Source organism: Colletotrichum aenigma, assembly GCF_013390185.1.
Source record: "Colletotrichum aenigma strain Cg56 chromosome Unknown KSG_Cg56_contig03, whole genome shotgun sequence".
Lineage (NCBI taxonomy): Eukaryota > Fungi > Ascomycota > Sordariomycetes > Glomerellales > Glomerellaceae > Colletotrichum > Colletotrichum aenigma.
In genome coordinates, this window is record NW_023500909.1 from 5,656,296 (window position 1) to 5,670,535 (window position 14,240).

Below are 14,240 nucleotides of genomic sequence, written 5' to 3' on the forward strand. Positions count from 1 at the left end.
GATGATGGACACGAAGTCTTGGAACGGGTATCGGACCGCATGAACAACATCGGCAGCTGGGCTGGGCAACCCGTGCGACTAATGTTCCTCTTAGGACTGTAGTTTTGAGACGAACTAATGACGATGAAATCGTCGCTACAGTATCAACACCGAAAACGGTTCCAGCCATGCCATCCTTTCGTATTGGATTGTAATAATTGACCACGTTTTATGCCTGCGCCACGTGATGGAACAGACACGTCTCATACGGCAGATAAATAGCATCTAATTCAATGAGAGGAACAGCCCTTATGACATATTTCTCGAGCCTGTCCAACTTCATACTAGTAGAGACAGGTATCCTCCATGCGGGGCAACGAATGAACACACATCTCGTATTGCTTCAAGGTACATTCTCGTCTTCATCTAAGGCCTCCCCACTCCGCAGTATTAATCGATGATACTCTGAAAACAACAATACCCTGAGGTGCCTTTAATTGACTTTGATTCACTCATGGGATGTGTAGAGTCTACTATGTCTTGTTAATAACACAAGCATAATATTCATTATTCCATCAAGTTAAGAGTTTTAACTATGTTCTTACGCTGATCTATTGCGATAAGTCGAAAACCAGGGGCTATAGTAGAGATGTCTTTTTATATGAACATCTTTTAATAACACCCCGCCGCCCCCTGTGTCTTGACTCTTTCACGCGAGGATATTGAGTTGCGGGCCTGTAGCAAGTACCACAAGCTGGATAACATAAGCTGCCTCGACAGCAGCCGTAACAACTCAGTCCCCCTTGGGATGCTAGACGCCTTGCTGTATCAAGCATAATTCCTGATCTTCTTCCATCGGGTCGCTAAGTTCCCAGTGATTGGTTGAAAAAGGCATTCTCGGAGACTCAAAGGACTTGCGCTCGAACATTGAATGATCATTCGCGTCATCTTAGAGCTTAATACTCACGCCAACTTTAGGTCAATACTTCAGACAGGTTGACGGGAGGCACTCACAAAAACAAATACCGAGGGAGGAAAAACAGAAATTTGACAGCTGTCATCCTGCCAGTCTTGCGAAGATAATTATTCATCTCGCGGGTGATGAGACACATGAGAATACCATCATTCGTGCTCTGTTGTGCACAGATAATGCCTGCATTTTGCGTCTTACTTATACGCGACTCTGATTACGGCATGATTGCTCACTTCACTCAACAAGGTAATGGTGATGAGCATAAAATCCGATGTGACGACTGGTAGACGTCAGACCAGGATTGGCCCGAAGAAATGTCATTCTACGGCTCAACAGCTTTTGCTACCACAATTTTGTTTTTATGGGATTCGGCCTCATTTACCTTGTTATAATTGCCATTTATTTAGCTTGAAATGAAACGAAAGCCATTCTGGCCGCCCTTGGTTCTCCCCCGTTACGTTATATTGGTCTGCAATGCGCCACGGACTTTTCAATACATGCTTTATTCTACGTGGAATTCCCTGCTAGCAGTTGCGCACTTACACAAAACTACTACTATAAGAAAGAACCCAGGCGCTACATAGTAAGATATACCACAAAGTGAAGATGACTGCGGGAGTTGAGGCGTTAGCAAAGCCACACCCTTTGCCTAGTGTCTTGCTCAATACTTCTCTGCAATATCATAACATTCACAGCTTTCTGCAGTCAGTGGAATTGGACCATTTCGTACACCTCCAGAATACAAACGAGAAAGTTAAACCAGACAGGGAGAACAGCATAAAGCAGGTCGAACGAGGGTTGGACCATCGAAGGTATTCATCTTGCCAAGTGGCCAAACAATTGCACGGAAAACTGAAAAAAGGCCGAGGCTGGCGCCCGCCATTAGCATTTATCTTTTCCTGTTCCTACGAAGTTTAGTCGTCAGTCTTACAGTAGAAAAGTAATGCATTTAGCTCTGGTGCCCTTCGACATTACGTAAAAGAGACATCATGAGCAGCCTGATGGAGCTTAAGAACATATTTGCCGGGAAAACAACGAATGGACATCAAACACTATCACAGTAATTTAAGTAAGTGGCTTAATCTTCTTGCTAAGAACGCATTAGAAGAACTCAAGATGTTAAAGCAGTGCCAAAGGTCATCGATAAAGAAATAAACGGGCAAAAATGGTACACGCCCACGTCATACATCAAGAACCTTCAAAGTGTATGATCATCATCCATGCCAGTCTTCTCACAAGCTTTAGACACTCGATCAATGATTCTCGGCCCTTCATAACATTACCAATCAGCGGGGAAGACTATTGCCTGGCTGTCTCACTCATACGACACGAAATTGTATTGTTTGATACACATGAGCTCCCGCTAGGAGAAAATGAATCACAAGCGCCCATCGATGCGTTTCAGGGCTGCTTTGGTTAGCTTTCTGGCCAAGATAGTATCATCAGTACGACGTTTACATCTAACTTTCTGTAGAAATGGACATGCTTAGATGCTGTAGCTTTTGCAAACTTCCAGGTGATCTGGCTTAATACAGCCCCCTTGTCTAGCTCTTTTCTGACACTCCCAGCCTGTTGTGTTTTTATTGCCAACACTCTAATTACAACTTCATTAGCAGAATGCGATCTCAGTAGCAATACATGTCAGACGCAACGGATCATACTCTCACGGTAGTGCACCTGCACAAGTCCGCAATGAGCCACGTTCAAGTGCTCCTGCACAGCAATGTGCGACTGCATATTCATGGCACGTCGAACAATACCTTCTTTCTTCGTCATTTTCGTCTCTGGCAATTTATTAGATATGGTTATTTGTATTCCTGCAACCTTTTGTCTAGCAATATTGATCAAATGGCGTTTTTGTTTGCGAAGAAGCTGAGATCCCAGTTATAATTTGCCTTCTTGGAGAAAGAAACTGCTTTAAAGAGAGACGCCGAATCTGATGAGAGAGTAAATGAGTTTCCCCTGCCACCACTGTTATAGCATAACTCTTGTTGCGTCAGGTCAGATCGGCAGCTTATGCTTGTCTTTGGCGCCGAGTGATGAAGAAACTCGACCTCAGACTCTTTTCTCCTCGGCCACGTAGCATATCAATGCCTTCTATCCCTGGCTCCAGACCAACGCCGGCTGTTTCTCCAGTCCCATCCAACAAGATCTCTCATGTTAATCCCCAATACAGATAATAGTCAACCTCATGACCTCCCAATCCCCATCGCCAAACCCAGACATCTCAATACATCGCCCACCCCCCACTAGCACTCACAACCTGCCCGCTAACCCACGCCGCCTCCTCCCCCGCCAACCATCCCACGATCCCCGCGACCTCCTCCACAGTACCAACCCTCTTGCCCACCGGCGTCTGCGCCATCTGCATCTCCACAATCTCCCTCGGAATATTCTCCAGCATATCGCTCTTCACCGGCCCAGGCGCCACACAATTCACCGTCGTGCCGTTGCCCCCTAACTCCCGCGCCCAGCACCGCGTCAACCCCTCCAGCGCCGCCTTCGACGAGCAGTACAGCCCCAGCCCGGCAAACCCCGCCCGCGCCCCGACGGAGGAGATGTTGATGATGCGCGCGCGCGGGTTGAGGTGCGGCAGCAGGGCTTGGGTTAGCAGGAGGGGCGCGCGGACGTTGAGGTCGTAGACGGCGGCGAAGTCGGACGGCGTGATGGAGCCGAGGGGGGCGTTGAGCTCGGTGCCGGCGTTGTTGACTAGGATGTCGAGTTTGCCTGAGGCTGCGGGCCAGGCGGCGAGGGCGGCGAGGACGGCGGACGGGGCGGAGGGGAGGGAGAGGTCTGCCTGGCAGGATGTGGCGGGGGGAGAGTGCGGGAGGGATGCGATTTGGGCGAGGAGGGCGGTGACTTTGGAGGTGCTGGAGTCGGAGGTGTAGAGGAGCATTACCTGTGTGAGGTGAGTGAGGGTGGGGAAAGGGGGAAGATGAGATGGAAGCTTACGGATGCGCCTTTATGGGCTAGTTCGAGAGCCATGCCGGCTCCGAGACCGCGGGAGGCGCCGGTGACGATTGCGACTTTTCCTTTGAGAGACATTGCTGTGGTGTTTAGATGGCGTGGTGTCAGACTGAGTTGAGAAGATGAGATTGTTTCATGTCCTATGACTACCTATGCTAAAGGCTACATTTATATAGGGAATCTGCGAACGAATTAAGGCATAGAAAGTACCTTGTCTCACAGTAACTTACTGCTCTCATGCATGGTCATACACGACTTACACCGTGACGGACGTCTCATCGGCGATCCGGGGTGAGATAACTAAACGCCGACGGGCGACTCTTAACGCCTATGCTGATCCGCGTCGGCGATTTTGCAGAGACGTCCGTACTTATAACTGTAGAGGGGAAACGACTGGGAATGTGATCCTTCAAGTGTCGATATGTACCGTCTGACGTCAGTGATAGCTTCATCGTGAACAGCTGCAAGATCATAATCACAACCCAAGAACCAAACTCGCAAGAACTCAAATCTTGTTGGGTATATTTTGCACCTTCTAACCTTTTCATCTCTCTCTTTCTACGCCCCCTCGGCAGTCGCCTTGGCAGCCTCCTTCTCCTGCGCCTTCTTCGCCTTCTTCTCCTCAATCTGCTTCTGCTTCTCGAGCTTCTTGAGCTGGTTCTTGGTCATCTTGCCGTCGCCGCCTTCCGCGGGCGCACCAGCACCTTCCGCAGGGCGGACGGGCAGGCTCTTGAGGCTCTCAGCCCCTGCCCAGACCAGCGGCCGGCGCGCCATGAAGAGGTCGACCGTGTCCTCGTTGACCTTCGCGCGGCGCTCCTGGAAGGCGGTGCAGTACTTGGCCAGCTCCTCGGCGCAGCGCTTCTTGATCTCGCCCGTCAGCATCTTGCCGGTGCGGTAGTCCTCGCGGATCTGGGCGAGCTCGGCGTCGTCTTCGAGGAAGAAGCGGAGATATTGGTAGGAGACGTCGACTGCGGTTTCTGTCAGACACACGACTGCGCAAAGGGGGGGGAATTAGGACAAACCATCGGGGTCAGCGCCCTCGGCACGCTGCTCCTCAGCCGTGACCTTGCCACCGCTGAAGGCGTACTTGTTCATCTTGTTCTGGATCTGCTTGGGCGTGTCTTTCATGAAGATGGCGCTGCTCTCGATCGACGCGGACATCTTGGACCCGGGACCCTGCAGGGCGTCGAGGAAGCGCGAGTGCACGAGCGAGGGCTTGGCGTAGCGCAGGCCGGCGGCGCAGTCTCTGGTGACGCGGAAGTAGGGGTCCTGGTCGATGGCGCAGGGGATCAGGCAGGGGATCTGGGTGGTGCGGGCCTCGTCGTCGCCGAAGATGTGGGGGAAAGAGTTGGCGAAGGAGGAGGAGGCCTGGATGGAGGCGAAGTGGACCTTGCCGATGTTGGAGGAGTCGTCGAAGCCGAAGACGGCCTTTGCGGTGTTGACGGTGATGCGCTTGGCGACGCGGGTGATGTTCTTGTAGAAGGCGCCGCCCATGTAGTCGTAGTCGGAGAAGATGAAGGTGCGCTCGGGGTTGAAGCCGATGGCGATGCTGTTGGTGTTAGTGTCCGTCCTGGGAGAAGGGAGCTTCTCGTCTCACATGTCCTTGGCGTTCTCTCTCGTGTAGTGCATAACCTCTTCGACTGTCCTCTTCTCAGAGAACAGGAACTTCTCGTCTGCGTATGGAGTTAGACCACGTCCCTCGCGAGCCATTGGGCTTCATACCATCAGTCATCATAATCTGCCTCACGTCAGTAACCAATCCCAGTCGTCAGGAACCGGAGAAAAACATACCACCAACGGCGCATCAAGCACATCCGACAACCACTTTGTCAACTGGAAGGGGATAACGTGTCCAATGTGCATGCTGTCGGAACTCGGTCCACGGCCTACCGCCTCGTCAGCAAAAAACCCCTCCTCATATTTGCCGTCATAGCCTCCTCCGAGTTCCAAACGCACCAGTGTAGATGAAGAAGGGCTCCTTCTTCTCGTAGCGGTCGAGGATGAGGTCGAGGTCGCGGTGGGAGAAGACAATCTGCCGGCGCAGGAAGTGATGCGGCTTGTGTCCGGTGACGCGCTCGAAGCGCTCGAGGAGGGCGTCGTCAATCAGTTTCGTGCCGAACTCGTCGACGATTTTCTGTCGCGTGGCCGCTTGTTAGCTCGCTGGCTTCAAGCATTGCAGACAGCAGACGGTTGATCAATTCCCCCGGCGATGCAACAGAGAGCACACAAAGCCCAATCGACAGACTCCCCCCAGCGTTATTGCATACCTTGTAGTCAATCGCCTTGACCTTTCCATCCTCGCCCACCTCGCCAGACACGTTCCAGGGATCGACCTTCTGTCCGCCGGTGCTGGCGGCGGCAGGCTCCACGGCCTCGACGGGGACCGCGGCGGTCGGCGCTTCGGGTGCGGAGGCCATTGTTGTTTCTGCAGTAGTGCCCAATCGCTTCGTGAACGTTCGAAATCGAGGATTCGTGGTCGTCGGGGGCGGACGGTGGAGGGCGAGGTGTGGTCGACTTATGGCCAAATTTCACCCAAAGAGTGAGTCAATGGAGGGGTTCCGTTGACTCCTCCACTCAGTTGCGGCTAAAGTGGCACTGTGCATCTCAGTGTGGGATCGGTGTGGGCTCCCCCGCTACCCCGCATACACCGAGGAATGCTGGTAAGGATCTCGGTGAGCTGTCGGTGAAGAGGTCGCCTTCGTTGTAAGTAGAATGGAACTAAAATAGTTTGCGATCCTTCCGGGCCGGACCCTTTTCCCGCCTTGCTTATTTTCTCATCTCTGTATTTTGTAGTTCAAAGAGACGACGGATCTTATTTGCGTCCAGCTTATTCAACAACAAATCAACCCGTCACAATCTAATTTGTGAAGGGCGCGACGTGCAGGCCACGGCTGAGGATGTATTAATGTGTATCTAGAGAACTCAAAATCTGCAATTATGAGAGGAAAGATGATATCAAATGCCAAAGTAACAGTCATTAAACCACCTTCACCAATCCCATATTAAACTCGCCGCCAAAATGCCCACCCCCAAGATCACCCTCTACCGCACCAATGGCGCCTGCTCCCTTGTCCCGCACAGCATCCTAACCCACTTCGCCATCCCTTTCCGCGCAGTCGAGATGGAGCCCACGCCAAACGGCACAGAGGGCATCGGCGGCCGCTACCGGGCAGAGGATGGCTCGTTCACCCACGAAGAGTACCGCCGCATCAACCCGACGGGCTACGTTCCGTGCCTCGTCGTTGACGAAACGGTCATCACAGAGATGCCCGCCGTACTGACCTACATCGCCTCCCTCGTCCCAGAACAGAATCTCTTCGGCAGGACGGCGGTGCAGCGGGCCAAGGCGTACGAGTGGGTGTGCTGGCTGTCGGGGACACTGCATAGCTTAGGTTACGCTGGTGTACTGCGGCCTGAGAGGTTTGTACATGAGGAGGAGGCGAAGGCTGAAGTTGTGAAGAAAGGACAGCAGGTTATTGATGAGTGCTATGCGAGGATTGACGAGAGACTGGCGGGGGGAGTAAGTTTGCTGTTGGTGACGGGTTGACTGTTGTGGAATCCGACCTGTACATCTTCTACCGATGGGGATGTCAATTTGGCACCGAGATGGGCCGATTATACCCTAACTATGAGAGGGTCGCTCGGATGGTGGAGGGTCTTGATGGGGTGGCAAGGGTCGTTCATGTTGAGAAGCAGCAGTTGGTCTTCCAAAATTGAGGACGAGGTCTTGAAGAAGAAATTCGTTTGCATTGCCGGCTCCAAAGAACCAGCCGAGGCGTCAACCGACGCCCATATTTATACATTAAGCCATAAGTCGTAGTAATATTGTTTCCCTCTCTTTCCTCCCAAATCTGTACCTGTGTAAAGCCGGGGCTTTTACGTGTACACACTCTCTGTGAACTGGTTGACTTGCAGACCCTTCTCAGCCATCTCGGCGTCTCGCAAGAAATCAAGCGGGAACCACACGAGATGACCCTTGATTTGGTCAATCTTCTTTCGCGCATCGGCGGCGGGCATGAACTGGTCGAAGATGTGGCCCGACTTGAGTCCCTTGGGAGGCAGATATCTGTCGTAGTCCTCAAAAGTTTTGACTGTGACCGAGTTAGATTTATCTTAACAGCAGTTGGTTCTGTGGACTTACTGTGGTCATCGGGGTCAGCGTGGAACAGGTGCCTGAACATTTCGGTGTTCTTGGTGGCTCTCGTCGTCCACATGTCCCACAACTCGTCGCTGAGGGGATCCTCGGTAAACTTCCAGCTGTCGTCGCGGTCCCACGGATCGTTGGGCGAGTCCTCGCCCGGAGGACGTGCGTTGATGTCCTTGCTTCCGTCCAACTCCTGGGAGGGGAGGAGACCGAGGTGCTCGCGCCAGAGATACCGTCGCAGGGAAGTCGCGTGCCACCCTGCTTCATACGGCTGTCCATTCATCGTGCTTGTCACATGTTTGGTGTCCTCCATGACGATACTCAGCTCGCTGTCGTGGTGGCCCACCTGACTGCGGTCGTTCAGGTTGCTGGAACCGCACACCACGATACGGTCATCGGCAATGAGCAACTTGGAGTGGATGTAGAGCTCTTCCTGGATCCAGTTGCGGATCTCAGTCTCGGGGTCCTCATCATCCCAGATTTCGTCCTCAATTGAGCCCGAGTTGGCCATGGCGTGATGAGCGACTGAGTAGACGGTTTTGTGTCCGTCCTCGCCCAAGCTTGCCTCGAACTTCTTCTTGGCATCTAGCGCATCCCTTGCTTCTTGAGGGCGGCCATTTCCAGACTGATCCTTCACGGAACCCATATGCGTGTCGCGTTCCCCCGCGACAGGGTCCTTGATTCCGTGGATACCAGCACCCATGACCTCCTCGGCCTGCGCGCGCTGGACCTCCAAATACTTAACGCCAGTGTCCTTCTCTCTCTTCTCGACAGCCGAGGTTCTGCTCAACCGGTCGTACGAGCGCAGGTTGAAGAAGAAAATGTGGTTCCTCGGGTCGACGCCTTGGGCTCGGCACTGCTCAAAGATGGAGTGCTCCCCACGGCAAATTGACTTGAATTGGTAGTCCATGATGGCGCGGGTACCGGTAGCAGCATCGTCACGGAGGTCACCAGCGAAACCGGGGATGGCAGGGATGAGAATGATGACGCGGAACTTACGGTTCTCCTTGCCAGCTCTGACGACTGCATCGACAATGGCGCGGCCGATGGTGTTGTGGATGGGCGATTGCTGGTCTCCAGTGGCGGTGATGAAGAACTGGTTCTCAATGTAGACAAAGTGCTCGGCCTTGCGGATGATCTCAGAGTAGGCGTTCTGAATGGAGTGATCCGTCAGGATACCGCTGGACCAGTCGGCGCTTGAGCGGACAACCTGGGCATGCATGGTGCCACGGTTTTCCAAGTTCTTGGAGCTCAGGTCGCTGAGAGGGTGAGTGACGTAGTCGCCCACCGGGTGCTTAGGCCTCTGCACTCCCACAAGATCCTCATCCTCATCCAGTCGGTTCTGAAGCTGGATCCAGTCGAATCGTTCGTCGCGCTTGTACTTGTCACGTTTCACAAAGTTCCAGCGGAGCACGAAGTGCTCGGCGATATCGTAGACGCAGGGTCCAACGACACCCATCGATACGTCGTGCCACGGCATGCGTCCGTACTGCGCCTTGCTCAGCTCATTCTGCTTCCAGTCCTGCACATTCTGGAAGTCCATAATTCTGTTGTTGTTGAAGTCCTGGCCAGGCCAGACCTCATTCTGCACACCTTCGGGGTGCACGTCGGCGAGCGGGTGGTCGTTAGTGTCCCAGCGACCGAAGCAGAGATCGAGGCCTCCAATGAAGGCCATCGCATAGTCAATGACGATGAACTTCTCGTGATGGGCCCAGTAAAAGGTCATGTCGGCGGCGTTCTCAAAGACGTTGTGGTCAGGGTGGCGCATGATTCTGATGTTTCCATAGCCAGGGGTACCCTCGGGACAGAGGGCCTGCAGGGCGTGCTTGGTGTGCGCCGAGTTGCACGTCAGTGCAGCCTCAACCTCACGGTAAACAATGATGAAGATCTTGACTCCCGCCTCGGCGCGGCGCTTCAGGACCTTGTCCAGTCTCCATTCCTGGTTGTAGTGCGGCGGGCGGCGGAGGAACAGCTCGGGCGACAGCCACCAGTCGGCAATGTAGATGGTCTCCTTGGCCTGCTCGAGGGCCTCGGAGACGGCCCAGAAGTAGTTGCGGCCGTCGACATACCACTTGATGAGGTTGCCGTCGCGCTCGGGGAAGAAGGACTTGAAGCGGTGCTCCTCGGCGATCTTGGCTCGCTTGTCGTCGGTCGCCTTTTCGTGCTCCTCGTCATGGCGGTGGTTCGCGTTGAACTGGTGCGCGCACGGGTTAATTTCGTTCCTGGCGCTTGCGAATTGAGCAGGCCGAAACGGGGATGGGAGCTTACGAGGTTGGCAAACTTGCCGATTTGGTGCTTCTTGTGGGTTAGGTGGACTTTGGCGTCGTGGAGGTGGGTGCCCTCGAGCTTCTCCTCGAGCTCGCGGAAGGGCTTCTTCAGCTTGTGGAAGAAGCTCTCATTTTCAGGGTTGTCGTCCTTGTGGTCGGTGGTGAACATCTTGGCGACGGGTGGAACGGCGGGAAACGGGTATCAATGGGCGTTGGCTAGTGTCTAGATCATGAATTCGTAATGGTATGGAGGGGTATCACAGGGTTCGCGGGGTAAAGCGAGGGGCGGTGGAGTGGGCAAGCCGTTGCATTCCAGCCAACACGGGATAACGGCAAGCTTGGGCTGGAGCTTGGGTGAGGCTTGAGATGGCAGAGAAGTGTAGACAAGACGGGAAGACGGAAGAGGGAATGGAGGAGGGCGCGCGACAAAAGCTTATGGGAAAGCTTGAAACCCAAGGGCTATGTCATACGGGGACGGCGGAGAGTCCAGTCCAGGTGGGCGGGAGTGAGGTCAGATAGCTCGGCCGGAAGCAGGAGGAGCGGACTGCAGCAAGGCAAGGAAGAAAAGCAGGATTCCACTTTGAAAGGGCACGGAGGAGGGCTAAAAGTGTGGGCGGCGCTGGGACACCGACTGGGCTGGGACCGGGACGGTTTTGGTGGTGAGACAGGGCGACGCTGGCGACAAGGCTAGAGTGCCATTTGACGAGCTAGAGGCGGGGCATCTGACGATCCGCTGGGTCGATTCTTGTCATGTTGCGAGGAAGAATTGACTGCCTGCTTGCCTCTCTGTCGATATGAAGCAGGCCGAACAGAGCCGCGGTGATCCGATGCAAGATTCGCCCATGGTGGTGGTGGTCTTGGCCCCTAGCCTCGATGCCACGCTGTGCTCAGGAACACCACCAACCAAGAGGCTCCCACCTGGGCCACAAACCTGGAAGCTCACCCTCCATCGGGCCAAGAATGGGAGGGCAAAAGGGCAGAGTGCGGTAGGGCAGGGTCCCAAGGGGTGGTACGGATTGCCCCGGCGGGATGCGAAGCCGCGCGTCTTGCGCCTCTTCCAGGGCCATTGGCGATGGCAATTGGTGGCTGGGCACTCTGCTGAGAGAATAGACTCGGGCTCCCAGAGGAATTGGGACAGCACAGCACATCGCAGACTCTGCAGCTCGCAGTTTGCCCACAGTTCGCAGCTGAAGGAGGGGTGAGTGTGACGGGTGACAGCAGCGGCGGGGCTTTTCGTCGTGCATTTGCAGCGTTTCTCAGCCCAGCAAGGGCTCGCGTGCTCCAGTTGTTCGTGGCTCTCTAAGGTAGCTTCGGCCAGACATTAGCCCAAAGTCATTGGACCTGCCGCATTCGCACTGAACCGAAGAGAAAGACAACATATCGGAACAGCGGGCTGCCAAACGAAATTAACGTAAAAAAACCATGAGCCCCGCGCTCGATGCGCCGGTGGCAGGGAAGAGCAGCCGAACCCAAATTGGAATTGGTCAGAGCAACGCCGTCACTGGTGGCAGAGTTGGAAGGCAGGTGGGCTGCTGCTCTATTTTCGTCTTGACGTCATTTGCCAACGGCAGACACCGGTTGGCTGATGAGACAGAATGAGTGGGGTTATTCGACGTATCGATAAGGCAGCGACCCGAGCTGAGCTGAGCTGTGGCAGGAGCCAACCTCCCCTTCCCCAAGCAGGCCAGGAAGGACCAGCCGCTGCTGTGAGAGGGTACCTTACCGACATGTGCAGCTTCCACCGGTCCTTCCAAGCATTTCCCAAGAAAAAGAAAGAGGACAGGAAGAATGTGCAGGTGCCGAGTACCGGCTTGTCCTAGTCATCGCACAGCATGGCAAGCGATGGTGCTATCTCAATTGCCTGAGTAAGAGGTTAGCACGACGGAGCCTCTCCGAACTTGATTGATGAGGCTCGCTGACGTCACATCGCCAAACGAACTGGCCTCGGCGACACCATTGCCCTTGCCATCCTGGCTTGTGAAGTTACCGGCACTCTGGATAGCAAGGCTCTATTTCTTTCGACAAGGCAAAATTTGCCGAAATACAGGCTTATCCAGCAGCGGCTCAAGTTGGGGAGGCTGTCCATGCACGCTCGGATGGGGGTGCTGGCTTCAACTCGGCAGATGATGTTGTCGCTGTCGCAAAGAGCAATGTATTGGACGATGGGGTTTTACCAGCGAGGAATCAGGTCGCTTGATCACGGCCGTCACAGGATACGTCTCAAAATGCTTGAATTTTGCTTCAAGGTGGCCCAGCGTGCGATGCGTCACAGCTTCGTTAGAATGAGGCTCTCGCCAAGCTCCTGTCATCTCAGGCGGGCACTCGTAGCTTCCGACGCAGAGTCAAACTCTCTAAATCTGGGGAACGTGAGGTCTGAGACCTGCCCGGTTAGCGCAAACACCCTAGTTGAACATCATCGCGGGCAGATCGATCACAGCCGCTGTAGCCCGTTCCACTTGTTGGTCAAACAGGGGTGTCTTGAAATCGTGTATTCTTTCTCACGTGCACACCTCCTTCCCGCCAGCGTCTCACAGAAAACACCGTGGTCATCCGTTTGTTTCAACGGTAAAAAGGTAAGACAGGTCTAAGTCGCTCTCTGTTCACTCCATTGCCATGGTCATGTAATCTGGTCAACACGCAACTTCAGTGAAACACCAACGCCCGAATGTCGATGCTCTGCCGGTGCTCCTCCCCATCCATCTCCGGGTCCCGAAAAGCACAATGCGCCGCCCGCCTGACCACCGACGTGTCCGAGTCAAAGCACTTGATGAGCAGCGGCTCGTCCGGCCGCTGCTGGTCCTTGTAGTACCACCGGTGCGCCGGGTTCGCCTTGATGGTCCACGTCTCGGCGCGGTGGCGGGGGTAGATGATGGCGCCGGCCACGAGGTCCGCCTCGGCGACCGAGTTGCCGTCGGCGACGGCCAGCGGGTCCTTGCGGACGGGCTTGATGGGTCGCCAGAGGTTGATGATCTGGAAGCGGTGGCGGCCGGGCGCGAGCAGCTCGTCGGCCTCGGCGCCGAGGTGGTGCCGGGCCATCATGAGGGCGCCGTCGTAGGACTGGTCGACGTGGGCCTTGTGCAGCGGCCCGCGCTGCTCCGTGTTGCGCTCGCCGAGGGAGTGCCAGTTGGCCGGCCCGCGGCGGATCTGGTGGTTGAAGATGACGACTTTACTGGCACCCGTGCTGCATGGTTCGGACGAGGAACCACCCTGGTGAGCATGGGGGTATCTTCTGTTGATTGCGACTTGATTGCGGCCCACCGGTGTTCCTTACACCGCTCCCTCCGTTCCGTCCACTTAGAAGGAAGGGATTCGCAAGGGAAGACATAAAAAAAATGGACTTACATTTCCTTGTAGAGCTTCTCGGCCTCGGGGTAGTAGATGTTCTTGATGCGGTCCTCGTCTGTGAATTCCGTCTCGACACTTGCGTGGCGGAGGTACTGGAAGCCGTGGGAATCGAGGGTGAAGGTGTCCTCGTTGCCGGTGACGTCGGTGACGGTCATGGTATGAGGGATCATTTTCCGCTCATTTGTGACTTTCTGGCTGGTGACGAGACATGAGTTATCTGTACGCACACACGTGTATGCATGAGGCCACTGAGAGAGTTCGGGGGGACGACGAAAAGCGTCTTACCCCCCAACGACGACTGGGGGCGGAGAGGATCCGTCGCCAGGGTCGTCGTAGTAGTTGATGCTGGTGACGATGTTTCGCGGTGCCCGTCCCCCGGTTTCTGTGGATTTAATCTGCGCCGTGTCTGACACAGATGGGAGCGTCGACCCCACCGCCATGGTGAACGATGAGACTACTGCGTTTATCGAGTCTCGAAAGTCAGTGTATTTAGGTGAGCTGTGAAGTGAGGTGGTAGCGAAGTGGGAGCTGTAGCGGTTCGTCCCGCGGTGTAAACAGAGTTCAA

At 54.7% G+C, this 14,240-nt stretch overlaps 4 protein-coding genes across 4 annotated transcripts; all 4 read right to left on the bottom strand.

Annotated features, from left to right (window-relative positions):
- Positions 1–3,179: 3,179 nt before the first annotated feature.
- On the bottom strand, positions 3,180–3,997 carry lxr4-3 (L-xylo-3-hexulose reductase; the record flags this gene model as incomplete). The annotated part of the gene is made up of 2 exons (XM_037320752.1): positions 3,180–3,851; positions 3,905–3,997. 2 exons carry the CDS (start codon positions 3,995–3,997, stop codon positions 3,180–3,182), a joined length of 765 nt encoding a protein of 254 aa, XP_037181880.1.
- A 480-nt stretch (positions 3,998–4,477) lies between these two features.
- Positions 4,478–6,336, bottom strand: CGCA056_v005501 (Tryptophan--tRNA ligase; the record flags this gene model as incomplete). The annotated part of the gene is made up of 7 exons (XM_037320753.1): positions 4,478–4,887; positions 4,942–5,468; positions 5,517–5,592; positions 5,642–5,657; positions 5,711–5,805; positions 5,876–6,053; positions 6,187–6,336. The coding sequence occupies 7 exons, from the start codon at positions 6,334–6,336 to the stop codon at positions 4,478–4,480; spliced, it is 1,452 nt and encodes a 483-aa protein (XP_037181879.1).
- Positions 6,337–7,795: 1,459 nt separating this feature from the next.
- On the bottom strand, positions 7,796–10,499 carry CGCA056_v005502 (Phospholipase D1; the record flags this gene model as incomplete). Its single annotated transcript, XM_037320754.1, has 3 exons — positions 7,796–8,010; positions 8,061–10,257; positions 10,332–10,499. The coding sequence occupies 3 exons, from the start codon at positions 10,497–10,499 to the stop codon at positions 7,796–7,798; spliced, it is 2,580 nt and encodes an 859-aa protein (XP_037181881.1).
- A 2,474-nt stretch (positions 10,500–12,973) lies between these two features.
- On the bottom strand, positions 12,974–14,115 carry DES-1 (Gibberellin cluster GA4 desaturase; the record flags this gene model as incomplete). Its single annotated transcript, XM_037320755.1, has 3 exons — positions 12,974–13,511; positions 13,673–13,870; positions 13,961–14,115. 3 exons carry the CDS (start codon positions 14,113–14,115, stop codon positions 12,974–12,976), a joined length of 891 nt encoding a protein of 296 aa, XP_037180969.1.
- Positions 14,116–14,240: the final 125 nt, after the last annotated feature.